The sequence below is a fragment of the Recurvomyces mirabilis genome (assembly GCF_035927965.1).
Source record: "Recurvomyces mirabilis strain CCFEE 5264 chromosome Unknown scaffold_2, whole genome shotgun sequence".
In the NCBI taxonomy this organism is placed as follows: domain Eukaryota; kingdom Fungi; phylum Ascomycota; class Dothideomycetes; order Mycosphaerellales; family Teratosphaeriaceae; genus Recurvomyces; species Recurvomyces mirabilis.
In genome coordinates this window covers 802275-828462 of record NW_027041936.1, presented here as the reverse complement: position 1 = coordinate 828462, position 26188 = coordinate 802275, and the positions used below count along the sequence as shown (strand labels likewise).

Here is a 26188-nt window from a genome sequence, read left to right as displayed (position 1 = left end):
GATGGCGTTTTTTCTGGGAGGGGACGGCCTTTTGACATTTGAAGGTCGTGGCTTGGATTGTCAGCGTTTGGGCTTGTATAGGGAGGAGTCCGAGAGCATGTCATTGGCGTGATTGTAACAATGCATTATTTCTTGCCACATATCTTTCCATCTTTGACCTTAGCTGAGGTGAATATCCTTTCTTAGGATCAGGATCCGCTTCTCGCGCTTACACGAGTCCTCTGGAGCCAGCTCGTGGCATGGGCCAAGGTCATTAGGCCATCAGATCATCAGGGCGTAGGGGTCCTCGCCGGATCATCACTTCATCACAGCATCGATCTCCCCAGCCCAGCCCATCCATTACGCCGCAACCACTACAGTGTCCACACACACACACTAGCCTCAATCCCTCTCCCACGGCTCCAACCCCTCCTCAACACACTTCCTCGTCCTCTCATGCACATGCCACACACACCTCTCCCCCTCCCTCGGATCACCCACCGTTTGCCTCCCAAACTCAATCAACGCATGCATGAAATCTGCACTCATCGTCGCGTCTTTCGCTAGGACTTCCTTCATCGCGTTCGATAGACCAGGAGTGTCAGTATTGGTGGTCTCGTCGTTGTGTTCCGGTTTTGAGGTGTGATCGTATAAAGCGCGCCATGCGGCTGTGGAGAGGAGGAATTTGCGCATTAGATTTGGGCCAGGGGTGTAGGTGTAGATGTATTGGCAGCGGAAGGGGGAGGCGGTCATGGTGGAGGTGTGGTAGTAGGTTCGTGTGTGGTTCATTACTGGTAAGGTCGTTAGTAATAGTCTTCGAGTGCGCGGGTCTGGGTGGTGGGAGGGATGAGGTGACGTACCATCATTCTCTAGACCTTCACACCCGAATCTCTGGCCCAGGACGTAGAGGCCTAGGTAGTGGCCACAGGAGTGGAAGTCCGTCGGTCCGCCGAGTTTCTTGCCGGTGACGTAGTGGCCGAAGAGTGCCATGGAGGCTTCATCAGCTTCCTCGAAGGTCGTCTGTTCCGGTAGCGGCTCGGGGGTTTCCGAGAGCAGTTTCTGGAAGTAAGGTGATGCGGTCATCAAGGCATGAGTAGGAAGAACCGTGGCTTTGTGGGATTTGCCGGCGTAGAGGGTGGTCTGAGCGACTGCGTGGGCGATGGGTGGTTGGATGAGGGTCTGGCCTTGGAATCAGCATGAGCCTCCCGTAAAGATACCAGTCAAACTGGAGTCTGCGGGCTCACAAGTGGTGATGTTGCTGCTGAGGTATTGACGCTGCTGGTCGATCCTCTTCGTGAACCACGGATCACGGGTGTAAGATCGTTCTCGTGCTCGATCGGACCATTGCCCAGGCTGGATGCGGACCCGGAGCGCTTGATGGCCGAGGGCGTGCGATTGATGTGAGGGATTGGTAGGGACATGTTTGAGAGAGTCTGGCGGGTATATTTGTTTTGCTCCTTCTCTGGCTGCCGGCGTGCGGAATATGATGTCGAAAGAATGTGGTGAGTGATGATAGCCTGGCTATCCAACCGGATCTTGTGAGAGTAGAATAGAGTAATTCGAGTGAGGTATTCGAGAGTGGGGTGGAGATTGGATATGACAAGTGAGAAGGTGGCGAGGACTTTCTGTTCGCCATTGCTACTACCTGCTGCTCATGTGACAGCAGCCACGAACAGCAGAACGGGCAGTCGCTGTGCAACATGCCAGAATTCAGAGTTGTGTGGAAGGAAGCCCGGCGATCGAACCTCACCAGGCCGTATGTGCGAGGCCTGTCCATCTTGGCTGATCATGGCTCGTCCAGTCAATGAATGCTTAGCCAAAGCCGTGGAGACGCTGTCAGGCACTCGGTCTTGAGGACATGACCAGCTGCAAAAACGTAGTCACAATAGCACACACATAGCGAGTGTCACATGGCTTATCGAGCGTCTTCCGTCGTTACGATTCGCGGGTCCTATGTACTGATATCTCACAGTAAAAGCACGGCTATCTCTAGCAGATGTGCGTGGCAGGAGGGAGGGCGTTGATTGTCGTCGTTCACAATCAATACCAATTGGCCCTGGCTCCGACTGGGTCCCTCTATCGCGAATATCTACTGGATGACACGCGAGTCGATGCCATTGTAGGTGAATGGAAGTATGCGGAGTTGGAAGGTGGAGTCGTCTTGGGTGTGGCCCGAGCTTTGATCTCGCATGACGTCCATCAATGCTGCTTCGAGGACATTTATCACAATTGTACATACACCTTCCCATACCGGTATATTGCCATTGCCTTCCACCGTCCCGACAAGCAACAGCCCATAATACTGAACATGTCAACCACGCGCGCCCTCCATCGCCTGGCGCGCCTCACACCACGCACAACCACAACCACAACCACCCTCCGCACCTTCACCACCACCTCCACCCAACATGCCGACCTGTCCGCCCTTAACGCCCGCGGCAACGACACGGCACCCACCTACCGCAAATTCCAGATCGAGAAGCCCCTAAACCCACACATGACCAATACAAACTCGACCATCGCGAACGAAATGCCGAGTATAGGCAAAGACAACGCCCCGCCGGAACTCCTCACCAACGTCGACCCGAACTTCACCCCCAAGGACAGCAAACCCGAGAACACGGCGCGCATGACCGGCGGCACGCAGGAGGGCGAGCCGAAGGAAGGCACGAATGCGGAATTGAAGGTAGGTGAGATCGAGGGTGGATCCTTCCGCGTCGAGCCCCTACGTCGCACAGGCGAGGATGCGAATACCATGCGAGCCCGTCTCCTTTGTAAGCCGCATAACCATCTTCTAGGGCCCAGTGTGAACTAACGACTGATTCTTTCCTGCCTTTCCCAGACCAATCCCGCAAAAGAGGCACCCTAGAATCCGACCTCCTCCTCTCCACCTTCGCCGACCAGAACCTCGCCTCCATGTCGATGCCGCAGCTCCAACAATACGATCTCTTCCTCGACGAAAACGACTGGGATATCTACTACTGGGTCACGCAGGAACCGACGCCCACTTCCATGGCCTACGCCGAAGGAGCCGGTCCTGGTTTCGCCTCCCCTGAAGCTCAAGGTAAAGCTTCGGATTCGATGCCCGAGAAGCCGTCAGCGGACTCGGGACCTAGAGCGCCGGCGAAGGGGGAATGGGCGCAGACGGTGGGGACTTTTAAGCCGGCGTATCGGCCTGTTCCTGCACGGTGGAAGAGTAGTGAGGTTTTGTCGATGTTGAGGAAACATGTTATTGATCGGAGTGCGGGGGGTGTGCATGTTAGTGAGGATGGGGAGATGGCGGAGCCCAAGGGGAGTGGGAAGGGGATGCAATTTATGCCTCAGTTGAAGAACTTTGATGTGTGATGTTTGGGGGAAGGGTGGGGATGTGTTTGTATATATGTATCTTGTAAGCCCTGTCCTGCATATCATGCCATTTTTGTTTCGGATTGAGATAGCGCCCCCCTTTATCCTCCTCTCTCGGTCAGGATCAGGATCAATTCTTCACTGTACAGGTCTCAACCCAACCCTGCGCTGGTCTTGCCAGAGCGCTAACGATGGCCCCCTGCTTGTTACTCAGCCTCTCCTTTGTCAAAATGATTCTCGTTCGCCGGACCGCGCGGTGGTGGCAATAAGTGGCTCTCTAGCTGCTGCTGCCCCTGCTGTGGTGATGAGTGGACCTTGACCGGCCTTGAGCCAATGGTCGCCGATCCCGAATCCCAATAGATACAGATCTGGATCTTTCCACCGTGACCTTATCACACTTGCCTCCAGCTGTCTCCGTCACAACGCTCGGGGAGGGTATAACGTCTTTCTGCTGGCTCTTTGTTTGATCAAGTGAGGACTTCCGAGGGGTCAACGGGATCGATATTTGTACCTCCCTCACTGGTGGATCGGAGAAGCTTACACGACTCTGCTGATACCTTGGGATCTCGTCAAATGGAGGAGGGAGCGGAGGAGCATCGTATTGTGGTGGTGGCAGAGGCTTACGGAGGGCTGTTGGTGGCTTGATGGTAGATGTGCAGGATGGTTTGGATGGCTTGGATGGTGTTCCTATTGGCATGGCATGTTTCTGCGGGAGAGGTAGTAGCTTGGTGCTAGTTGTTGAGGATGGTTTGGCTGGTGTTCCAGTTGGTAGGGAGATTCTGGGCGGGCAAGGTGATGGTGTCGATGGAGGACACGCGGGAGGTGGTGAAGTCGATGGAGGAGGATTTGAGGGAGGGGGCGGCGCTGGTCGTGGTGGTACCTCGTACCTCTGAGCCGTGGGAGCCCTGTTCATCATGTCGGCGGACTGTGAAGCGGCCAGCTTAATCCGCGGTGAACTATCGTTCCCAGCTTTCGCAGCCGCTGAAGGCACATTCTGGGTCTCAAGCTCGTCAGACGAATTGTCTGACCCGGCACTAGCGCGTGCTGATACCATGTCGTCGTCGGAAAGCAAAGAATGCGGCTGTACATTCGTCAGATCATCCATTCTCTGCTCGCTCATACAATAAGCCCAGGAAGGCCTGATTCCTCTGACCTTCTTGCGCTTCGCCTCGTTTCCATCGATCAGTCCCACTGTATCAGCTTTGCGTTCCTCCGATGTCGACACCGTCAGACGTGCCTGCCTCGGATTCGGGATTTTGTTGCCTGATGATGCTTCCATCACCGCAGACTCCCTTCTCGAACACTGACCACTAACCAACTCCTCCAAAACACCAGCAAGCTTCTCCTTCTTCGGACCATCACGCACCATGAACAAGATTGCACGCTGCAGACGAACAATCTTGTCCCGGTCCTTCTCAGTCTCCTGCTTTTCCGTCTGGACTTCGTGCTCCAGCTTCTGCATCACCAACATTTGACTCTTTTTCTTCTGATCGCGGACAAGGCCATCCGCAAGCGACTTCCACATATCCTTCGTGGTAGTGGTATTTGCTCCACGATCTCGCCTACAAACTAGAGCGAGAATATGCGCCTGCACAGCCAGATCATCTTGGAGTCCCTCCACTGCTTCAGCCAGACTCATATCCATTGTCTTCGACCGCATAATCGTAGCTCTGTCAACGGCGTCAAGTTCCGCGAGTTGCAGACGTACAACGCGAAGCCTTTTCCCTCGTGCAGCACACCTTTTGCGCTCCGTGCCAAGCTGACGTTGCGTAATCTGTCTCTCCTGACTCTCGTGACTTTTACCAGATTCGAGCTGCTCCATCTCTTCGTCTAGATCATGTCGCATCGTAGCAAGCGCAGTCTTCTTCTCTTCATCAACTTTCAGTACAGCAGTCGCATAATCATTTCTCAAGGAGTCAGCCGCTCGAGTGGCCGTCTCCAGCTTCGCCTCGCACTCTTTTGCACTGGGATCTAGTCGCTGGACTTCCTTGCAAGCTTAGGCCTCAGCTGACTGTGATTTGTTGAGGTCGACGGTGAGGTCCTGAGCGAGGTCCTGAGCGTCCTGCTTTGTCTTTTCATGCCCAGCGAGTGCAGTTTTCAATACGTCCTTCGTCTCCTCCAGCTCATGATCAAGGTTTTTGGTAGACTGTCCAGAGGTTTTCTGATTCCGAAGTGCCGTTTCGAGATCGCTTTTTTTGGTCTTCAGCACATCGCGAAGGTCGTTTGCAGTCTGCTCCAAAGTCGTTTTGCTAGCCAGTGCTGCTTCCAAGTTACCTGCTATAAAGTCTCTCGCAGCTTGCTCACAAGTCTCATGAGCTTTGCGTGCTGCCTCTAATCCCTCATCTCTGGTCTTGAGCTGGTTACGAACTGCTCCCAGATCCTCCTTGAGCACCACAATCTCAGCACCAAGGACGACATTTTCCGCACCAAGTGTCTCCCTCTCAGTCTTCGACTCGGTCTCTAGACCCTCTTTCGCCTTCTCGAGGCGACTGTTCTCCTCCCTCAGTCCGTTGTTCTGAGTAATTAGTCCAGCCTCTGCAGCAGCAAAGCGCTGGTTCGCAATCAGGCCATTGTTCAAAGCAGTATAGACATCATGATAGTCCCTGTTGAGAGAGCTCAAAGCATTATGAAAAAAGCTCGGCGGCCTCACAGACAGGCCGGACGGTAGGCACACGATCGCATGATGGTTGTTGCGAGGAGGTGGTAGGCCGTTGATTGGTGCGTCTTCTTGTGATGTAGGCGGGCATTTCATCCGGGGCATCGTGCTTGTAATCACATCTCTGCCTAGCTTGGGCGAGAGATGTGGCATTCAATGCATGTGTGACATGGCAGTGGGCTCAACAGATGTCAGGGCATTGAGTCCTGCGTAGATAGGATACTTCTAGGCCACGTCGTAGAGATATTTTGCAATTATGTCTTTCGTCGCTGTTTGCAGGTTGCGAACAAGGACTTTGGTGGCCATGATCCTAAGATGCAGGTACCCGTCTGATGACCCAGATGCCTGGCACCCCTACAAGCGGAAGACGGCTAAGTCCACTGTAGCATCATGATGGGTTTCCGGAGAATAGCATGGGTTTGGTCGAGTGAATAGTCTTGCTTGTCTTGATATACAGCTCTGCGTACGTTAGCAAGGAAGCGAGATGTGGTGTATGTGCTGACCGCGTGAAAACTTTGAATTCGATATCTCTCCCAAAGTGGAACTTACAGCGGGCCCATGTCAGACCCGTCGGGTTGCTCCACGCAAACGCAACGTAGATACCACCTTTGAATCATTGCATGGTGGTCGAGGATAGTGTGGTGTCCTGGTCTGGCCGAGCAGCGTTCTGAACAAAAGAGTCAGTAGCTTGCAGCGGCGAAGGAATATCCCACCCTTGAATCATGACCGGCGTCCTGTGTTCGTGACGGAATGAATCTGTGCCTTGCGCTCTGCAATCAGCTTGTTCTGAGGTCGAGCATAAGCTTATTTGGTCCTCCCACTCGCTGACGGAAAGCAACACTCGTTGGTCAAGGCACAGTTCTTACCATTTGTCGTGCGTGGTCCAGGTATCGGCATTCTGGTCATAGGTGGCTCCGCGAAAGCTGTTCACCAAGCTCATGGTTAGGGAGCCTCGTTGCCTGGTACCCCAAATGGAGTTCGTCGTGCTGGTGAAGAGTGATTTTAGACATGGTCTAGAGCCAAATCTTCAGCTTCTGCAGCTCCACGTTTCACTCATAGCTCATGTCTGAGTCTGCGGCGAGTTCATAGCCGGACATACGATTTGCAACTGCATGGCCACCGAAATTGGCACCTTTTTCAGACCAAGCCAGTCGAATTCGACGGATTTTGCATATCAGTATGACTCTGTGCAGACACCGCCGAGATTTTGCCTCTAGCTAGCAATGAGCGAGCTTCGACTGGGATGAATAGTCGAGATAGCTCAAGTGTGTGGAACCTTGGTAGGCTGCTCAGTGACAGCTTCAGTTCTTGTTGTATGGTAGCAATCTCGGCGACCTCGAGAGCGGCACTTCGCAGCACTATTTTCTCCACATTACGACCGTGTTTCGTCATACCCGTGGCCAGGTCGAGACAGCGTGTCCGAGGTGAGTGCTCGGTCTCGATACATCGATCCCATACCAGTGTCAGGATTCGTACTGAAGGACACACCCGCCATATTGAGCCAGCGCTCTTACATGGTAACACTATGGTACCAAAGTCTAGCTCCAGTAGCTTGGTGTAATGCTGGGCGTATTTGTCGAAGTAAAAGTTAGAACGGTACAGATCTGCTTAACATATTGACCTAGTGCAGGTGTCCGAAGGATCGCGCTGATGACTTTCCGAGGCGCCACCGCGGCAGTACCTACGAGACCAACGGTATGATACAAAAGAGGCAAAGCGATACGTCGGAAGGCTTGACTTGCTTGTGCGATGCTTGCCAAGGTCGATGAGGTGAGGATGATCTCGTCCTCGGATTGTGCTCGTCCTCGCAAACAAGAGAAGATCTCGCACAGAATCTCTTCCGGGAGTGTTGGACGAGGAGCATCAGGTGTTGCGTGTTGAAAGTCGTTCATGTCTGCAAGGCTTACCGTATAACATCCACAGAATATCGGCTTCAACCCATGATGCATCTAAGTTGGCAGGACTGTCAGTGATTATGGAGGGAAAGCAACAAGTTGCGAGACCTTTTGCGGCTGCCTGCGCGGTGAGAGCATGTCTGCGGCACAGCAATGCGCGCGCTGGTGACCGTATTGTGTGATGCAGTCCTGCGTGTCCACGTCCTTTAGAGATACAACTACTCTGTGTCCAAAACCTCGTGCCACGACATATTTGTTTCTCTCTCTTGCCGATTGTTGAAGGGACGAGCATCTGCATTGAGCCGAAACATCCGACTTTTGATCCGCTTCCGTCTGCAAGTCGCCGTTCTCCACCTGCCGGTAATCACTTCCTCTCTCTCCACCACTACGCACGCGAGCGACGTCAATATCGACGAGTGGAGCTAGAGCTCTTACATGTACAGCTGAAAAGCGATCAACAGTCTGAAGGTTTGTAAACTTTTCACTTGTTCGATTTCACCATCTCGTTCAGCGTCGCGTAAGACTAATCAACCGCTCTAACAACACCGTTCTCGAGTACTGCCACGAACCTTCGTTGTCACACGGTGCCAACTTTCTAGTAACAGCCTGTACTCACTCAGCATGCCCCTCGAGAAAGACTCACAAGGCCGTGAGGTCGTACCAACATTCATCAACGGCAAATCGCTACCAATAGACGAATCCAACATCAAGCCGGTGGCATCGTCTGCGACCGACAAGACTGTGCACTACTATGCCTCCGCCGACCTGAAAGCCTGTGACGAAGCTTGCGAGACTGCTTGGAATGCCTTCAGTGGCAATGTGCTTGACACAGGCCGGAGTGGATGGAAGAGAGCTTCAGCCGACACGAGACGGAACCTTATCATTAAAGCAGCAGATCTCTTCGAGTCAAGAAAAGACGAATTAATCAAGGCACAAATGGACGAAACGAGTTGCCAACAGGGCTGGGCAATGAGCAATATCTCTATCACTGTAGGATATCTGAGAGAAATTGCGAGCTGTGTCAGTGGCATCAAGGGTGAAATACCTACCATCGACAAGCCGGACACTTTTGCATTTGTGTTCAAGGAGCCTGTGGGACCTGTACTGGTGATTCCCCCGTGGAATGCAGCACTGGTTCTGGCAACTAGAGCTGTTACTAGCGCGCTGGGAGCAGGGTGTTCTGTCGTGCTGAAAGCCAGCGAGCTCTCTCCTCTGACACATAGCCTGATAGTCGACATATACCACCAGGCCGGTCTTCCACCTGGCGTACTCAACTCATTGCAGACATCCCGGGAGAACGCTGCTGAATTGACAGAACACCTGATCGCGAACGAACGCATCCGAAAGATCGAGTTCATTGGCTCAGCAGCAGTCGGTCGCGTTATCGGCGCTACAGCTGCGAAGTATCTCAAGCCTGTTTTGATGGAGCTGGGAGGCAAAGGGCCCGCAATTATACTGGACGATGCCAATCTCCAGAAAGCAGCTGTGTTATGTGCGAAAGGTGCCACCTTGCACCATGGCCAGATCTGCTTCAGCACGGAACGAATCCTTGTCCACCAGAAAGTCGCCCAGGAATTTCAGAACATCCTAGTAAAGATCATGTCCAACGAGCAGGGTGGCCAAGCAGTGCACTCTGGCATAGCTAACAAAGCTCGAGAAATACTACAAGAAGCAAAAGATGCAGGCAATGAGTTCATTGTTGGCGGTCCCGAGATGGCGACCAAGAACGGCGTCAAGCCTTCAATTGTGGTGGTCGACCCGAAGACACCTAAGGATAAGCTGCGTATTGTTGATGAAGAGACGTTTGGTCCTTCGGCATCGCTTTACGTTGTTTCCTCGGACGAAGAAGCGATACGCGTTGCAAATAACAGTGCGTACGGCCTGAACGCCACGATACACTCCACGAACATGGAACGTGCAATCAAGATGGGTCGCGAGCTAGAGTATGGCCAGGTGCACGTCAACAGTATCAGTGTCTTCACAAGCTGGACTGGACCACAAGGTGGTGTGAAGGGAAGTGGCTGGGGGAGACAGAATGCAAGCTGGGGTCTGGAGGAGTTCTTGCAGGAGAAATTCATCACATATCATGGACGGGACGCCGATGGGCCGCCGTAGATGGCATCGAGATGAGCAAATATGACTTTCGAAACAACACCACCGTACGGCTACATAACGTCACAACTCTACGACCACTTTCGTAGCCCTGACATCTCCATTTCTCACCTCGAAAGCCTTTTGCAAACTCTCCAAGCCTTTCCCAACGATCGTCGGCTTTGGCAGACACTGCAGCTTTCCACTCTGCAGACCCTTGGTGACGAAGTCCTTCCAGACAGGGAATACGAACTCGTTCACGCCAAGCACGAACTTGACTGTCACACTCGCTGGGAGATCTTGAGGAGGCGGCTTAGTGTTGGCCACGAATCCTCCGCCTAGCTTCTCCACGATTGGCGTGACCACCTTGAAAGATTCTGGAATGCCGATGGCGTTGTACAGGCCTTTGAACTTGTCCGCCCCGACAGCCGCTGCAATGTCGTTTGCGATGGTTGGACTCTTGTAGTCGAAGATGTCGCTAGCGCCGCATTCCCGGCACAGGTCGAAGTTCTCCGGGCTACAGGTGACGATGGCTCTGTATCCCGCAGCTACTGCAAGCTGGATAGCGGCAGCACCGACAGAAGTTGAGCCACCGTAGACCACGACGACTTCGCCTTTGCTGTTGGGTTGCGTGTCGATGTTAGGGAAGTCCAGGCCCATGTATCCTGGCTGATATAGTCCTCCGGCCGCTGTATCGATGGCTAATGGCAAGACGACACCAACCGTGAATGCGATGTCGCTGGGCAAGATCGCAGCATTAGCAGCTGGAATGCGAGGATAGAGGCTGAACGCTCCGTCCTCCCACGCACCAGTGGTAAATTGCCACGCATGACCGATGACACGATCGCCTTTCTTGAATTTCGTGACGGACGAGCCGACTTCATGGACTTCGCCTGCTAGGTCCATGCCCAGGACTGTTGGGAATTTCTTGACGTTGAAGCCGGAGGCTTGAGCAGGATCGATGGTGTTGACGGCGACGGCATGATTCTTGACGATGATATCGTTGGGTCCAGGCTCCGGTATAGAGCTGGCAGCAATACGAAGCGGAAGGTCTTTGCCGTCTACGAAGGCGGATTGGTTTGACGACATAGTTGATGATGTGTTGGATGCTGTGATTATTACGCTGTATGACGTGCAATGATGTTGAGAGGATATGATGCTTGATATCCTTGTTCTGTAGCTCGCAGCAGCTACATATATACACCGTCTACATGTTCAGCATGTGTTGCCTACACTTGCGATGGCTTGGCAGATGTGGATGAATGATGTGTCGACCGGTCGGACATAGCACAGACCAGCCTAGTAAGTGTAGTCAGCCATACCAGCCTGCATACTTAGTATGCCTGGAACAAACTAGCCTGCAGATGCAGGGACACTTGTTAGCTCGTAGTAATTGCGAGCGCTCACGGACAGATTTGGCTGAATCAGCCGTATCTCCGGCAGAGCAGACTTGCTTGCACTATAGGACGTATGCTAGCGTGCCTTCGATCTGGACTGCAATGTGGTGCATGTCTCTTGTTGCTACGGTACTGCGCCTTGGAAGCGTACGCTTGGCAGAGTAAGTAGAAATCAGTGGCCCCATGCGAATCTCCGGATTACCCAAGTGGACATATGAACGAGCCTCCACCATGGCAGTCCGTATTCAGAAATCCTTACGAAGCAGACCATCTTCTACGCTCAAGCGAGAGCAAGTAGCACTGAGATAAAGAGCATGCTCCCTCTTTCTAGCAGCACTGTATTCCCATCTTCAACACATCATCCGACAATCAATTCATCGCGATAACACACACCCAGAACAAAGTCAATCCACGACCACCATATACACCATGTCTAAGATCCTCGTCATCTTCGGAGCCTCGGGCAACCAAGGTCGTTCTGTCATCGACACCGTGTTGGCTAACAAAGAGCTCTCGAAGAAATTCCAGATTCGTGCTGTCACCCGCGATGTAAACAAGGCCTCCGTGGTTGAGCTTGCTAAGAGTGGTGTCGAAGTCGTCTCTGTAAGGATACCCCCATACTAGTATATGCTTTGCAGTCACTCTACTAGTTGTCCCGCTCCAGGCCGATATGGACTCCACCTCATCCATGTCAAATGTCGTTGATGGAGCTCATACAGTATTCCTCATGACCAACTTTTGGGAATCAATGTCAGCCACCAAAGAGGTCGCACAAGGCAAAGCTGTCGCAGACGCTTGCAAGGCTGCTGGTGTCAAGCATCTTATCTTCTCCTCGCTCATCAATACCACGGAGGCGAGCCAAGGCCGTCTCTCTCACATATCTCACTTCGACGGCAAGGCGCAGATCGAAGCGTACATTCGCGATATCCAGGTACCTGCCACGTTCGTGCTGCCCGGCATGTTCATGTCGGGCTTCTTGACTATGCTTCGCAAGAACGAAGAGGGAGGCTACACTTTGGCGCTGCCAGTCTCTGAGGACAAAGCTCAGATCCCTCTTCTGGACGCTGCTAGTGACACAGGTAAGCATAACAACACGAGCTGATTGACCGCCTCGATCTGACAATATTTGATAGGCAAATTCGTGATTGCCGTACTCCAAGCCTACCCATCATGTCTCGGCAAGCATGTACACGCTGCCGTCGACTACTACACGCCCAAACGCATCCTAGCAGAGTTTGCAGAAGTGATGAAGAAGCCTGCAGCTTTTGCGCAGGTCCCGGGCGAAGTCTTCAAGACGTTCCTGCCACCGCCAGTGGCACAGGAGTTGCTCGAGAACATGCTACTTCTGGAAGACCCAGGCTACTATGCAGGCGCAGCACTGACTCAGGGACCATGGTCTTCTTGTGACAATTTGACGACCTGGAAAGACTTCGTGGTGGCGAATAGGGAGAAGTGGTTGTAATCATGGTGGAGCTGTAACCGGGATAGACCGTAGTTTGATGTGCTTTGTTCATATATCTCCTAGTCTTCGCGTGCGCTCCTGCATTGTGGTGATCCATATCTTTGGTTCAGAGCTTTGTCTGCCTCCGCACCTTCCCTGTCGTAGTCTTCGGAACAGTATATGCTGGTGATTGCCAAGTACGCGCCAACAGTGCTATTCTCATGACTGAGAGACCGAGCTTCGATCGGGGATTAGTCCATACGAGGCCCGTTGGTGCATCGGCGGCACGATGAGGATGCATAATATTATTGGCGAAAGTAGCAGGGCAGGTTGACCTACATGAACGCCAAGGAATCTACGCGAATGCGGGGTGATTAAGTCATTTTGATTGAGCGCTTGCCCTGATAGACTCTCAATGTGGCGTTGACAAGGCTGAAGATGACAGAAACCTTCGGCGTTAACAGAAGGATTGACTTTGCGTCTGCATTTTAGCGATCATGACTACACCTCGGCTCTATGGTTCATTTAGTGCTGTGCGATACGGCCTGCCTCCCTGGCACGGCCGGAGACGGTCAGCTGAATAGTATGATCCAGCTCTTGGGTCGGAGAGACCAACAGTCCCGGCTGGCGCATATGGAGAGGAGGTAGTATATAGGAGATATGGTTGACCTACTGCCAGCTTCTGTAGACGACCCTGTCTTGAGGAGTATACTTGAATATAGAACATGATGGCAGGACCTGACATGACGCCTAAACGACAGCAGGGAACACGAGTGAGACGGAAGCATAGCAAGACATTGAGTGGCTGTAAATTTACAATTCGAGATCTATCGGTTTCTCGAAGACCTGTGCTAATCATGTTGCTAGGCGTGAGCTGTAAACGACGACACATGAAATGTGACGAGACAAAGCCCTCCTGTCAACGATGCCGGAAGTCTGGATTGACCTGCGAAGGCTATCATTATCCCAAGCCCAAGATCTTCGAGCTCTCAAAGCCTCCTTCCACCACGGTTTCACCCTCGCCTGACCCAGAGCGACCGTCGTCTCTTGAAATCCCACAAACAGCACTGCATGATGACCTGCCGCCAATGACTCTCCGAGACGCTAATATTAGTTGGCGACGGGCATTACTGGAAGCTTTCTTCGCGGCATGTATTCCTGATATTCACGAATGGAACAGCGAATCAATTCCGGACCTGACCGGTCCTCTGCCCTATGCGCCATGGCCATCAGTGACATGGCAGCTCGCTAAGTCGGACGGCCAAGGTCTAGTAGCACAAGCGCTATCGTGCTTGACTTTAGTAGCTCTCGGCATGAAGACGAAGACCTGCAAAATGATCGGCAAAGCACGCTGCCAGTATGACAAGGTCTTGTGTGGACTCCAGGCTGAGATGATCAAACTCCACGCCATCCATGATCCAGAGGTCAGGGAGCAGCACATCAAATTAATAGCATCTGTAGGCTTCTGCTGCTCCCAATTCGAATATATACTCGGTTCCTGGGAGAACGGCGATCAACACATACAAGGCATGATTTCACTATGGCCGCCGAAACAGACTCATGCTATGAACGACGATAGCCAAAGGATGTTTGCCGATGCTTGGCTGCTATGCATTGCCTGTTGCGTGACAAAGCATCAGCCTCCGGCATACTCTCCAACGGAATGGACACGCGGGTGGACATCGAGTCAGGACACTGCCTGTGAGCCTTTGCGGACTCTCCTAGCCGTGGGCGAGCGTGTAGCTTGCATACTGCAGGATCATGACCAGCGAGTCATGTTTGGCAGACTGGAATCGATGCTAGATGTGCAGCAAGCACTAGGAAATGCTGTTGACGACATAGACGTCTTCGTGAAGTCGCAGGAGGTTCCTAGTATGGCCGAATGGCTTGATGCGAACTCGGGAACCCCTCACAACCCAATTCTTGTCAGCTTGAAGCCACTGCCGGCAGCAGTCATCAGTGGCTACGCCTCATCATTCGTCCTACAAAGCATTGGCACAGCCTGGGGGCTCGCAAGGACACAATCAAGGAATACCTTCCAAGCATCGCATGCCTCAGAGATGCGCCTCCAAATGATGTGCGAAGACCATCTCAGGAAACTTTGTCAGCTCGTGCAGGATCTCTATGATCAACGATATAAGATGGTTACGGTCAGCACATTACTTCACTTGATTGACTCGGCTCGGGTCGGATTCGCAACGCTTTGGGAGTTCTGCGGTGGTAGCACGAATGTGGCGGCACCATGGTACATCAGTATCGGGAACCATGTTGCAAGCACTGGATACCAGAATCTAAAAGAGCCATGGCAGGCGTCACAGTGCATCCCCGATGGCTGTATGGACATTCCCTTGCCGGCGGGAATCCTTTTGAGCACGGAAATATCAGTGTGACGGCATATCACGGCGAGCAGGATCTCGGTTTGTAGATACAAGAGCTATTGCTTTAATGGCAAGCCAATACCCAGCAATAGCGCGGGCTCATCGATATTGTGATGCTGATAGCTCAACACACCAACACCACCCGGCTCCATCATCAGGCTCAGTGGGAAGGACAGCTCATAGCCTAGCCAGCGCTTAGCGAAAGCTCTTGTGAGGTGGCCGTGAGCAACCAGAACGATATCTCTCGCTTCAGCAGTCTTCATTCTCGGTTCATGGAATTCCCGGATGGTGGCGATTAGGCTGTCGATGCGGGCTGTGACTTGTGCTGAGGATCTTCGAACTGCGTCAGCAATTGTCAGGAAGGCAGATGTGGAATGGGTGGATCATACTCGCCACCTTCACATCCGTCCGTCCAGATATCCCAAGGTCTCTCTTTGTCAAGACCGTGCGCCTTCCGTTTCTCTCTGATCTCGTCTGTCTTGATACCCTCATACTCGCTACTGCTGTCAGCACGCCCACAACCAATCTTCCTAACACGAACTACTACTCACCCATAGTCCCACTCCGCCAGGCTCTCCGTGATCTCGTACCCTTCCTGCTGCCCTGACAATAGCTGATAAGTCCTAATCGCACGTTTGCGAGGGCTGAGATACACTCTCGCGACATTGGCAGGATCAATGAGCTTGCCAGACCCGTACATCAGATCCGCAGAGGCTTTGACTTGTTTCTCGCCGTGCTCGGTCAGCGGTATGTCTGTTTTGCCCGTGTACTGGCCAGATTTTGACCAGTCTGTCTCGCCGTGACGGATGATGAAGATTCGAGGCGTGCCTGCGTCCTTGTCTGGCATGATGTTCAGTCTTGAATATGGCTACAAATGAAAGTCTATGCTGAACGTGAGGATCTCGAAATCATCGTCTCTACTTTCCGTTGAGTCGGTAAATTTTAGTAGCGTCACCGACAATACAAAATGCCTGATATGTATGGCGGCCTGCGGTCCTGCTCGATTATAGTAGGATAACAGACGATCGTACAGCCCTCACGAGTGCCCGGCCAAGAGACCAAACCTCGCTCTCTTGAGCATGTCCCGCTGGTCAGACTGCAAGGTGGAGTTCGAAGAAAGAGACCAGTTGTGGTCTGGGCATTTCCTGTTTGGGTCTAGCGTTGGCTCTAGCTGCCTTCTAATTTTGCCATTCATGTTTCCATTCGCTCGCCGCACCCCAGCTTCTCTGTTTCATCAACTTGGCTGCATAACTAACGACCACATCAGCTCGCTGCCTAGGTACCGTATTTGGGCAAACCGTTGTACAAGGCGTATCTGCTGTCAGTGGATTGATCCCGGAAACGACATAAAGCAAGCCGCGGCGTTGCCACAGCGTATTGGAGCCAGAACAACAGGACCCCTTGCTCGTGGACAAAAACATAAATCATCACGATGGGCTCTACTGGTCCAGCGCTCATGCGCGCTCTGAACGACGTGGCCGATGCAGCCGCTGGTCTCGTTACCGATGTCCGCCAACATGGTTTCGGCGTCATCATTGACAGAATCCGCAATTTCGACCCCAGCGAGATGGACATGCCGACCGTCAATCTCTCCCTTATACTGCTGCTGACCGTAATTTTGGGCTTCACAGTCATCATAGTCCTGGCTCAAGTGACTCCCGACCCTCCGACTCCAGGCATCCACAGGGAGAACCGCGCACTTGGCGAGAGCTCTGCCCCTCTGATCAAGGAGGGCGCGCCACCGATCCCACCGAAGACGGAAATCGTGAGCCTGCGCGTGTATCCCATAAAGTCCTGCCGTGGTTTCGAGGTAGAGCACACACGAATCCGGAAAGCTGGTCTCACGCTCGACAGGAACTGGATGTTCGTCAGCAAAAAGGACATGAATTTCATGACAATCCGCACAGACTCCAGCATGACACTCATTGACACGACCATTACCGAAGGCACGGAAAAGTACCAAGGCCAGCAAATGCTAAAGATTTCCATCCACGGCACGGAAAACAGCGTGGAGGTCCCCGCTTTCCCAAGTCCAGAATGGCTGAAGGAGAAAACGAAACTCGAAGAAGTCGAGATCTGGGAGGAGAAGACCGATGGCTACGTCTACGGCGAAGAAGTGAATAAGATCTTCACCGATTACTTCAAAAAGGACGTGGCACTCGTGTACAAAGGTCCACAAGCCAGGATGATCAACGTGAACGGCAAGAAGGATCTTTACGGCAAAGATGTCCCGCATCATTTCGCCGACGTCATGAGTCTGCAGATTGCAAGTGAAGCGAGTATCAAAGACCTGAACCGTCGGCTCAAGGAGAAAGATCCGAAGAGCGATGAACTCACCATCGAACGATTCCGCCCGAACATCATTGTGAAAGGTCGTGATGACCATCCTTGGGAGGAGGATACCTGGAAACGCGTCCGGATCCTCACCACCATTCCATCTGAGGAAGCTCTATACAAGATCGATCTGGATGTTGTGGCGAGGTGCGCGAGGTGCCAGGTTCCGAATGTCAATCCCAATACGGCCGAGAAGCATGTCAAGGAGCCTTGGGAGGAGCTTATGAAGTTCCGACGGGTGGATAAGGGGAGCGTGGCGAAGTATAAGCCTTGTTTTGGTATGCTTTGTGTCCCCAAGAATGATGGGAGGATTGTTGTGGGTGCGAGATTGGAGGTGCTGGAGACGACAGATAAGCATTTGTATAATACCGCTCGATTCGATGAGTTGTAATGGGTTTGGGTGAGGGGCCAAGGTCGGCATGGCTTTGGCATAGGACTTTGGTCAAATATACTTGAGATTGGCGGAAGAGCCTGCCTGAGTACTTCGTGTTAGGTTCTGTATGAACAGTGGCTTCGGCTTCTATTCTAGTTTAGCTGTGATTCCACTGTACAACGCCCTCGCCTCGCATATCTACAACATGCGCGCAGTATATCAAACAACCAAGACCTCAATACATCATGAACGCCATCCAACCAGAAGCAATGCATAAGCCATGGTATCATATCCCTCATCGCTATGCAAGTCGCAGCAAGCACGCCACTCACCCACTCTCCCATGTTTTGTTCGCTACCACCAGTCCAACAACGCTTCTGGCTGATTTTGGGCCATGTTGCTCTACTTCACAACCTTGTCAAAAGACTCGCCTTTCACACTCCCGCCCTGCATAGAACTCCTGACATTCCTCTTGAAACGATCGCGATCGCCTTGCAAATCCGCTGCCGCCTCCTTGTTCAATGGATCACTCGCATTCGGCTCCAGAAACAAGAACTGCAAGCCCACCACCACCGCGTTCAGATTCAACACTGGTTTCCAGTCCTCGCGTAGGATATTTAGGCAGATGTTCCCTTCGAGGTCGATGTTGGGGTGGTAGATCTTCTGCTGGCATTTCACTTTGGGTGGCTCGTGGGGGAAGTTTTGACTGATGGCGAAGGTGAAGCTGAAGGAGCCGGACTTGTAGAGGCCTTCGTCCGGAGTGAGGTGCAGGGTGAAGTTGAGGATGTCGTCGGGGTTGGGGAAGACGGTTTTCATGGTTTGCGGGAGTGCGAGTTCGCTGAGATCTAGTCCAAGCGTTAGTGGGTGTTGCTGCTATGGTGTGCGGTGGTATAGCATACCTTTCTGTACTCGCAGTTGTGCTGCCGTCACCTTCTTCTTCTTCGCTGCGGGACCGGCGGCAGCTTCGTTCTTTTGCTGTTGCTGCTTCATGCTCCATATCTTCAACATCTTTGCGGTGCTGTGTTGCGCTCGTAGCGCCGATCGGTAGAGAGGGGTAGATGAAAAGGTGAACGGATTATATGCGGTGGTGAGCTTGTTCAATAATGTGTCTCGAGGCTGGCACGCGAGTCGAGTCGAGGCAGATAGGCGATAACGATGCATGTGTGCCTGAGGCTGTCATTTCTCGGCTCCACTTCTACATCTGCCTTCCATTCACTTCTACGTCCACTTCATGACTCTGACCGTCGCACCAACACAAATCTCCTGATCAGGCTCGCGAGCTTGGCGCGATTACATACGGTCGCCAGGAAGCGATGTACGCCTTCCCCTATTCCCAAGCAACGGCCAGCCCGCTACAATCTGGACGTGTAGGGAGATTACTGTTATCCTCTCCTTTGTGAATAGTGCAGCTCCCTCTTGCGATGTTCGACCAGAAGATGGAGCAGCGCAGGCTGACGCGTGAAGGTGGGTCGAACATTGAAAACAAGGGAAGCACCATGCCACCGTCGTCTATACCGTCACAGGTTTCCCCAAGCAAAGGCACGATATTAGCCCGCGTTCAGCAACGTCTGGATCGCAGGATAGCTGAATATGACTCAGCTGGGCCCAGGTTCGCGTTCGAATACGATCCTATGGTGCTTGAGCTCCCTGCCTCTGCGCCTGCCAAAGCATTCCCCACGGCAACGATGAACACGCTCGGCGCCCAAGTCTCGCTTGGTCTACCAGCAGTCTTCGCCGACGGAGTTCGCCACCTGTTCGAGCCGAAGTCGCACGCATCAGCGGATCCTTTCACTGCTGAGATTAAGAACAAGGTGGGTTCCTGGAACATGCCTTTCGCCGGTACTGCCTCTGGTAGCACCGCGTCTGTCGTTCCCGTCTGTATGAAAACCCACGCTCGTCTGGCCATGGTCAATTGCATTCGTAATCGCCAGGCTGATCTCGTCATCCAAGGCCGCAACCACCCACAGCAGTGTCAGTGTGCGACCTGCAGTGAGATTCGTCTAGCGAATAGCCACCATGAGCTGAGGTAAGTCTTGCTTAGTCCGGAAGACGAGGGACTGGGCAATATTGGATGAGTAAACTACCTACGCTCGTTAGAAGATAAGTCTCCTTTATACATTTCCTTTGTCAAGCACACCACGCCACATAGCTACTCCAACACAAACATCTCCAAAACTCACATCTCAGATCCTTCCAGTACTAGAAGTAATCCCTCCATCAACCACAATCTCCTGACCTGTAATATATCCAGCCTCATCCGAACACAAGAACAATCCAGCATGCGCCACGTCCCACGCCGTCCCCATCCTCCCCATCGGCACTTGCTGCTCCCTCGTACGTCTATACCCTTCCTGGTCACCCTTGGCATACTTCTCCGCCAAGACAGACACAAGCGGCGTATGAATCAGTCCCGGCACAACAGTATTCAATCTCACCTTCCCTCCCGTCCGTTCAGCATAGATCACAGCCGTCGTCTTCGTGAACTGGATGATAGCTGCTTTGCAAGCTGCGTACGCGACTTGAGGCTTGGCTATGTAGCGGAGTCCAGCTATGGAACTTACATTTAGTACGCAGCCGCCACTCTCTTGGGCCTCGAGGATGGGAAGCACGAGATGGCACATCAGGTAGACGGATTTGAGGTTCACGTTTGTCTGGGCGTCCCAGATTTCTTCCGAGAGCTCTGCAGGGCCGCCGGGTTGGGAAAGGCCCACGTTGTTTACTAGGACGTCGATTCTGCTGTGTTTCTGTCTGCAGGCATCGACGAAGGCGCGGCAGTGGGTTGAATTTGTTACGTCCTAGTGGGTATCTGTGAGCGGGTGTCGTTCGGATGCGAGGGACGAGAACGAACGGTTGACTGTTGAAAGACTTCGACTCCTTCTCGCCCGTCCTTCCTCGAGACATGATTCTCTACCTCGTCGTCATCGTTGATTTCAGCTGCTGCTTTGTTGGCGGCTTCGAGGTTGATGTCGCAGCCGAAGACCGTGGCACCTTGTCGAGCGAAGAGAGCGGCGATAGTTGTGCCATTGCCCCAGCCTTCAGCTATTGCTCCGATGCCTACATATCGTCAACTCGACGATCAGATGGTTGGGCTGACAAGTCGGATGCGGAAACTTGCCTGTCAGGAGCACGACTTTGTTGGTGAGGTCGTGAATTGGCATGGTGAGCTATTATAAGTCTGTCGCAATTCCAGCTGGCGGTTATGCTCGAGACACATCACCAACTGTAGTGGTACTAAAATTTACCTACGATCACGTTGATGTGGTGGGCGTGGGGTTAATGGTCGATGTTTGTCTCGTGCCCGAGGTCGGCAAGCTCGTGGTCATCACGCTGATCATCACCTTTCCTCAAGAGTGATACTTTGACTGCTATATCGCCATGTCATTCCTCTCGCCCTCTGACATTCGAGGTTGGAATTGACTTGACCGATGAAAGCAGCATGTTGCGATCATGCGCTGTCCTCCAAACCATCAATCGGCATCGAAGGGTGGTGACGACATTTCCCTGAGTGGACCACTGCGCCACGAGCACAACGTCTACCTCGCAATGGCTTCCTCCTTGGTCATTACCATTGCGGATAACATATATTGTTGTTTCCTCAGCCTACGTATACTGTCGCATTTTACCAGAGCCACAACATAGACCATTGAGTGTAAGATCGACCGCTACGACAGGTCGACCTCAGTATGGCGGACAACAGCGCCCAACAAAGCAATCTCAAGAATTTTCTATCTGTAGGTGCTCCCTGGAAGCACGCGAGTAGCACCCATTCTAAGTGCAAGGTAGTCCATAGCAACGATGAAAGGCGACTTAAGCAACATTACTGCGCCGCCATTCGTCCTTGCCGACAAGAGTACGACTGAGTTCCCAAGATACTGGATCGAACATCCCGAATTGTTTTGTGCACCAGCACATGAGTCGACGCCAGAACGAAGGATACTTGCTGTCTTGAAATGGTTCCTATCGGCATTAAGAGGTCAGCAGTATGCTGGGCGTCAACCTAGTGAAGGTATGGGAAGACCTCACACTCCTCGGACTAGTCCTATTCAGACGAGATCAACGGAGCATATACTGATCATGCGCAGGAGTCAAGAAGCCTCTCAATGCTTTCCTCGGCGAATTATTCTTGGGTGACTGCGGAGAGCCTGGCGAAGAATGCCATCTCGTCAGTGAACAAGTTAGCCATCACCCCCCAGTGACAGCCTGCTATTTGTGGAACGAAAAGCATGGTGTACGGGCGGAAGGCTACACGAGGCAAGAAATCACATTCAGCGGCAGCGTCAACATTCAGCAAACCGGCCATGCTGTCATGCATCTGGACGAGTTCGACGAGGACTACCTAATACCATTACCGAATGTCAAGGTGAAAGGCATATTAACCGGTGGACCATATCCAGAACTGAACGGCACGTATGATATCGTCAGCTCAACAGGCTTGATCGCCGAAGTCGACTTCACTGGCAAAGGTTTCCTCGGCATGAGCGGCAGCAAAAATCATGTAGCTGCTGGAGTGTATCATGCCGACGACAAGAAGCGGAAGAGTCCAATGTTCACCGCTGAAGGTAGCTGGGCAGAGAGCTTCTCGCTCAAGGACGCCGAAGGCAAAGTAATCGATACCCATGATGTCAGCTCTGCCACAGCCACAGAGTTCAGGACAGCAGCGCTCGACAAGCAGGATCCGTGGGAGTCCCGGCATGCCTGGGCTGGTGTCATCGACAGCATACACAAAGGCAATATGCAGGGTGTGGCTGACAACAAGAGCAAACTTGAGAATGCGCAGCGAGAGTTGAGGAAGAATCCAAAGGCGAAGGAGGAATCATGGCAGGCTGTGTTCTTTCGAAAAGACAGCGACAATCCTGTTGCGGCGAGGCTGTTGTCCGTTATAGGGAGCAAGCTAGAACCTGAGAACACCTGTGGTGTGTGGCGTTTCGATGTCGAGAGAGCGGGACAGCTTCAAAAACCGTGGCGTGGTTCGGTGACACCATATGGTGAACAGTGAGAGCTGGATTGGACAGATTGGATCGCTACGACGATTAACATGCGAATGGGTGTACTCCTCTTCCAAGGGCTATCTTCTATGCGTCTCTTACGTTTTGATGGCCTCTACTTGACTTAAGATCGTTAGACTGCATCCATTGTCGGTGAAATAGCTTGCCAGGACTCCTGCGGCGAAGGAAGGCCTGTCATATGTATCCGTAGCGCGGACAATGATTCTGAGGCTCATCCTCGGTTGGCGGTCAGGTAATATGAAAGTGTGTAGTTCAAGAAGGTGCATTGAGGTACCTGTGGCTTGGAATTAGCAGAGTATTAAGTAGAAGATCACGCAGCAACTTACGTCAACAAAACCGGAGCTGATAGAAGGCCAGTCAAGAAGCTTGATGGGACCTTGTTTTCCCTGCACAGGTAGCCACGGACCACTAAGCTTACTGCCTTGAATCGTTATATCGTATCCTCTGGCTTGCAGATATGCCAGAGGAGCGTTAGGGTCACCAGTCTTCGCAAACCAGGCATAGTAGCTGGACTCGAGCTGTAGACTGTACAGATCATACAGATCCCGGAAGTAATACAGGTTGCCAAACGACCAGCCCTGGTCGGAGCCATGGACGCGGAAGTATGGTGCATAAGGATTCCCGAGAGGGTAGCCAGGCTCTACTGGGTCCGCACCGATCCCATTTGGATCGTAACCCATCTGCGCACGATTGCTCTGATAGTAATATGCTTTCGGGAAGGCTCCGGTGACGGCGCCGGCGTACACAGTGGCCTCGTCGACACAGCGAAATTGGTTATCTGTTGCGATACGCTGGCTGATATTGAAGGAGTCCAAGGTCTTGTTGCCAGTGTCGTAGTAAGGGAACAGACCAGAGTTAATGATGGACTGTGCATAGTATGCGCTAATTCCAAGCTCAGTTTGCAGACCCTCAAGCTCACTAGTCACATTGTTCGAATGCGGGTAGTTGTCGAAAGATGCTCCGTCGTTTTCTGCCGTCCCGAACATTACAGGAATATGCGCTGTGCTGCCATTCTTGACAGAAACGATCAATTGCTCGGTATTGACGTAGTGGCCATCTTGTACAACCTTGTTCGCCACTGTCATGAGCTCAGATAATACAACGGCGTCCACTTTGCTAAGACAAGCGATCTGATCGTCGAGATTCGACTGCGTGCAGTTCGCTTCTTGAAAGATTTGTTGGCCGGCAATGTCATAGTTTTGCTCAATGGTCAGATATGAGCTGTAAGATGTAGCATAGTTCCCAGTGAGTCCGAGGTCGACACCTCCACCGAGATTACTTTGAGCGATGGCGCCCTGGAACTTCCCAATGGCTGGAGGCGAGCCAAGGTGAACACGAACGCTTCCGGCACCTGCAGAGCCACCTATGATAGTGATCTGACTCGCATCGCCACCAAATGCTGCAATATTCTCGATTGTCCACTGGAGAGCTGTTTGTTGGTCGGCGATACCATAATTGCCCATGATATTAGTGCCAGGTACAGCAAAGAAACCAGCTGTGTTTAGACGGTAGTTTATGCTGACAACCACAATGTCTTCCCGGCTAGCAAGGTTGCCACCATCAGTACCGGCAGAACTACCCACGCCATTGTTGAAGCCACCACCTACAAGAGGTCAGCTCAGATATGGCCAATACTATCCATTGGACTGACCATGGATCCAGAAGTACACAGGTTTGAGATGCTGCTTCGAACCAGCTTTCGGAAGGTATGGTGTCTGGACGTTTACGAACAGACAATTCTCGCTTCCACCACCCACTTGAGCACATTGCGATCCAAACGTGGTAGCATCTAGAGCCTGCCCTTTGCCAGAATAAACTGTGCTATACTGCCATCGCTTTGGCGGGTCTGCATATGGCATGCCGCTGAACCGCCATGACTTCAGGTTGCGGTACCCACGGAAAGTGTTGCTGCCAGCAGGAATGGTGATCTCGTTCTGTGCAGTAGCATTCGCGCCAGTAGGTTGGCTTGCGTTGGCAGACTGGGTACACAATACAGGCAGGCAAGGGTTTCCGTAAGGCTTGGGCTTGAATTCTAAGCAGTGCTGGCGTTGGTTGAAGGCGACTATGCCGTTGTTGATTATATACTGTTGATTCTGCGACGCACGACCAGAGTAGGCGAGGTAGGAGAGCTGATTGTAGAAGTCATCGTAGTGTGCCTGGATGGCATTTCTAGACAGCAATTGCTCGTTGACAATGTTACACGCAGCTGCTGCATCGTCCAGGGAGAAATCGTCGAGCAGTATTGCTGAGATATGGTTGACGTCGTCGCTGCCGTTGAGATTGTTCTGGTATAGTAATGTCAATGATGTCTCCGTATTCGATAGACTCGATGCGCGAGCTGGCAAAGTAGGCAATGCGGCTGCATTCGCAACAAAAGCCAGGAGGGCGAAGCTACTAATGCCGGACTCTATGGCTTTCACCATTGTTATCGTACTGTAACTGATACTTGCCAGCAAGTGCTTGGTCTCTGAAGTGCAGGGAAAGCCTTTATATGGATCTCGTGAACGACATTTGTACTGCGCAAACCACGGACGAATGGCCCATAGCGAGCGATGTGGTCATCATGTCATCGATGGCATTATTATTGTGCAGGTCCATGTGGATGAGATGGTGCCTATAGGATGATCTGCGGGGTTGAGATTGCGAGGTTTTGGGGCAGGAAGTATTAGCCGCATTATTTAGCCAGGTGTGCCATAGTAGGCTATGTAGACCGCGTCCATAGACTGGCAAACGAGTGGCTTAGAGGGACTCTGCCAAAGAACGACTTGAGCAAAGGTTGCTCGAGATGTCATGCAAGGGGAAGGGATTTGAGAAGGAGGCGAAAAAGAAGTTTGAGCCGCATCACGTGACCACAGTAATGATGACTTCTGGATCGCAATATGTCCGCAGACCACATCCAAATTCGAGGGCAAGTTGATTAATCCCATGGTCTACAGACCTAGAGTCACAGAAAAGTGACTGAGCGTTGCCCTGAATGGTTGGCTAAATGTAAAGAGGATTAGCGTCGTTGTCTTTACAGCCAAGTCCTTCTATTACGGAAGTCAGGAAGAAGCTGCTCTCCGTCCATCGTCGAGATATCCGTAGCCACGCTACCAAGCCTCTTATTCACAAATACTGAGCATGCCATGTCCCACCTCCAGGCCATTCTGTTCGTCATGTTCGCCAGTTCCACACATCGGCTTTGACACTTGCCAATATACTAAGCCCATCCGTGATCCTCGTCTACGTTGGACCCCTTTCTGCCGTCCAAATTATGCGCCTCACTAGGCCCCTCTCGCCTCAATACATCTATG

At 52.3% G+C, this 26188-nt stretch overlaps 15 protein-coding genes across 15 annotated transcripts; 7 read left to right on the top strand and 8 right to left on the bottom strand.

Annotated features, from left to right (window-relative positions):
• Window positions 1–381: 381 nt before the first annotated feature.
• LTS14_001075 (uncharacterized protein) lies at window positions 382–1400 on the bottom strand (the record flags this gene model as incomplete). The annotated part of the gene is made up of 3 exons (XM_064833784.1): window positions 382–770; window positions 840–1158; window positions 1224–1400. 3 exons carry the CDS (start codon window positions 1398–1400, stop codon window positions 382–384), a joined length of 885 nt encoding a protein of 294 aa, XP_064698745.1.
• Window positions 1401–1975: 575 nt separating this feature from the next.
• Window positions 1976–3324, top strand: emi5 (Succinate dehydrogenase assembly factor 2 mitochondrial; the record flags this gene model as incomplete). The annotated part of the gene is made up of 2 exons (XM_064833783.1): window positions 1976–2753; window positions 2822–3324. 2 exons carry the CDS (start codon window positions 1976–1978, stop codon window positions 3322–3324), a joined length of 1281 nt encoding a protein of 426 aa, XP_064698744.1.
• Window positions 3325–4055: 731 nt separating this feature from the next.
• On the bottom strand, window positions 4056–5170 carry LTS14_001073 (uncharacterized protein; the record flags this gene model as incomplete). Its single annotated transcript, XM_064833782.1, has 2 exons — window positions 4056–4188; window positions 4212–5170. 2 exons carry the CDS (start codon window positions 5168–5170, stop codon window positions 4056–4058), a joined length of 1092 nt encoding a protein of 363 aa, XP_064698743.1.
• A 150-nt stretch (window positions 5171–5320) lies between these two features.
• Window positions 5321–6085, bottom strand: LTS14_001072 (uncharacterized protein; the record flags this gene model as incomplete). Its single annotated transcript, XM_064833781.1, has 1 exon — window positions 5321–6085. The coding sequence occupies one exon, from the start codon at window positions 6083–6085 to the stop codon at window positions 5321–5323; it is 765 nt and encodes a 254-aa protein (XP_064698742.1).
• A 2411-nt stretch (window positions 6086–8496) lies between these two features.
• Window positions 8497–9990, top strand: LTS14_001071 (uncharacterized protein; the record flags this gene model as incomplete). The annotated part of the gene is made up of 1 exon (XM_064833780.1): window positions 8497–9990. One exon carries the CDS (start codon window positions 8497–8499, stop codon window positions 9988–9990), a length of 1494 nt encoding a protein of 497 aa, XP_064698741.1.
• A 60-nt stretch (window positions 9991–10050) lies between these two features.
• Window positions 10051–11055, bottom strand: LTS14_001070 (uncharacterized protein; the record flags this gene model as incomplete). The annotated part of the gene is made up of 1 exon (XM_064833779.1): window positions 10051–11055. The coding sequence occupies one exon, from the start codon at window positions 11053–11055 to the stop codon at window positions 10051–10053; it is 1005 nt and encodes a 334-aa protein (XP_064698740.1).
• A 737-nt stretch (window positions 11056–11792) lies between these two features.
• On the top strand, window positions 11793–12825 carry LTS14_001069 (uncharacterized protein; the record flags this gene model as incomplete). Its single annotated transcript, XM_064833778.1, has 3 exons — window positions 11793–11966; window positions 12028–12442; window positions 12497–12825. The coding sequence occupies 3 exons, from the start codon at window positions 11793–11795 to the stop codon at window positions 12823–12825; spliced, it is 918 nt and encodes a 305-aa protein (XP_064698739.1).
• Window positions 12826–13892: 1067 nt separating this feature from the next.
• LTS14_001068 (uncharacterized protein) lies at window positions 13893–15194 on the top strand (the record flags this gene model as incomplete). Its single annotated transcript, XM_064833777.1, has 1 exon — window positions 13893–15194. The coding sequence occupies one exon, from the start codon at window positions 13893–13895 to the stop codon at window positions 15192–15194; it is 1302 nt and encodes a 433-aa protein (XP_064698738.1).
• A 44-nt stretch (window positions 15195–15238) lies between these two features.
• On the bottom strand, window positions 15239–16029 carry LTS14_001067 (uncharacterized protein; the record flags this gene model as incomplete). Its single annotated transcript, XM_064833776.1, has 3 exons — window positions 15239–15515; window positions 15572–15679; window positions 15734–16029. The coding sequence occupies 3 exons, from the start codon at window positions 16027–16029 to the stop codon at window positions 15239–15241; spliced, it is 681 nt and encodes a 226-aa protein (XP_064698737.1).
• A 585-nt stretch (window positions 16030–16614) lies between these two features.
• Window positions 16615–17907, top strand: LTS14_001066 (uncharacterized protein; the record flags this gene model as incomplete). The annotated part of the gene is made up of 1 exon (XM_064833775.1): window positions 16615–17907. The coding sequence occupies one exon, from the start codon at window positions 16615–16617 to the stop codon at window positions 17905–17907; it is 1293 nt and encodes a 430-aa protein (XP_064698736.1).
• A 384-nt stretch (window positions 17908–18291) lies between these two features.
• UBC12 (NEDD8-conjugating protein ubc12) lies at window positions 18292–18897 on the bottom strand (the record flags this gene model as incomplete). Its single annotated transcript, XM_064833774.1, has 2 exons — window positions 18292–18734; window positions 18789–18897. 2 exons carry the CDS (start codon window positions 18895–18897, stop codon window positions 18292–18294), a joined length of 552 nt encoding a protein of 183 aa, XP_064698735.1.
• A 488-nt stretch (window positions 18898–19385) lies between these two features.
• On the top strand, window positions 19386–19964 carry LTS14_001064 (uncharacterized protein; the record flags this gene model as incomplete). The annotated part of the gene is given in 2 exon segments (XM_064833773.1): window positions 19386–19915; window positions 19931–19964. The coding sequence occupies 2 exon segments, from the start codon at window positions 19386–19388 to the stop codon at window positions 19962–19964; spliced, it is 564 nt and encodes a 187-aa protein (XP_064698734.1).
• Window positions 19965–20072: 108 nt separating this feature from the next.
• LTS14_001063 (uncharacterized protein) lies at window positions 20073–21047 on the bottom strand (the record flags this gene model as incomplete). Its single annotated transcript, XM_064833772.1, has 3 exons — window positions 20073–20684; window positions 20738–20943; window positions 20984–21047. The coding sequence occupies 3 exons, from the start codon at window positions 21045–21047 to the stop codon at window positions 20073–20075; spliced, it is 882 nt and encodes a 293-aa protein (XP_064698733.1).
• Window positions 21048–21684: 637 nt separating this feature from the next.
• Window positions 21685–22885, top strand: LTS14_001062 (uncharacterized protein; the record flags this gene model as incomplete). The annotated part of the gene is made up of 2 exons (XM_064833771.1): window positions 21685–21895; window positions 21972–22885. The coding sequence occupies 2 exons, from the start codon at window positions 21685–21687 to the stop codon at window positions 22883–22885; spliced, it is 1125 nt and encodes a 374-aa protein (XP_064698732.1).
• A 221-nt stretch (window positions 22886–23106) lies between these two features.
• Window positions 23107–25318, bottom strand: LTS14_001061 (uncharacterized protein; the record flags this gene model as incomplete). The annotated part of the gene is made up of 3 exons (XM_064833770.1): window positions 23107–23169; window positions 23222–24498; window positions 24547–25318. The coding sequence occupies 3 exons, from the start codon at window positions 25316–25318 to the stop codon at window positions 23107–23109; spliced, it is 2112 nt and encodes a 703-aa protein (XP_064698731.1).
• Window positions 25319–26188: the final 870 nt, after the last annotated feature.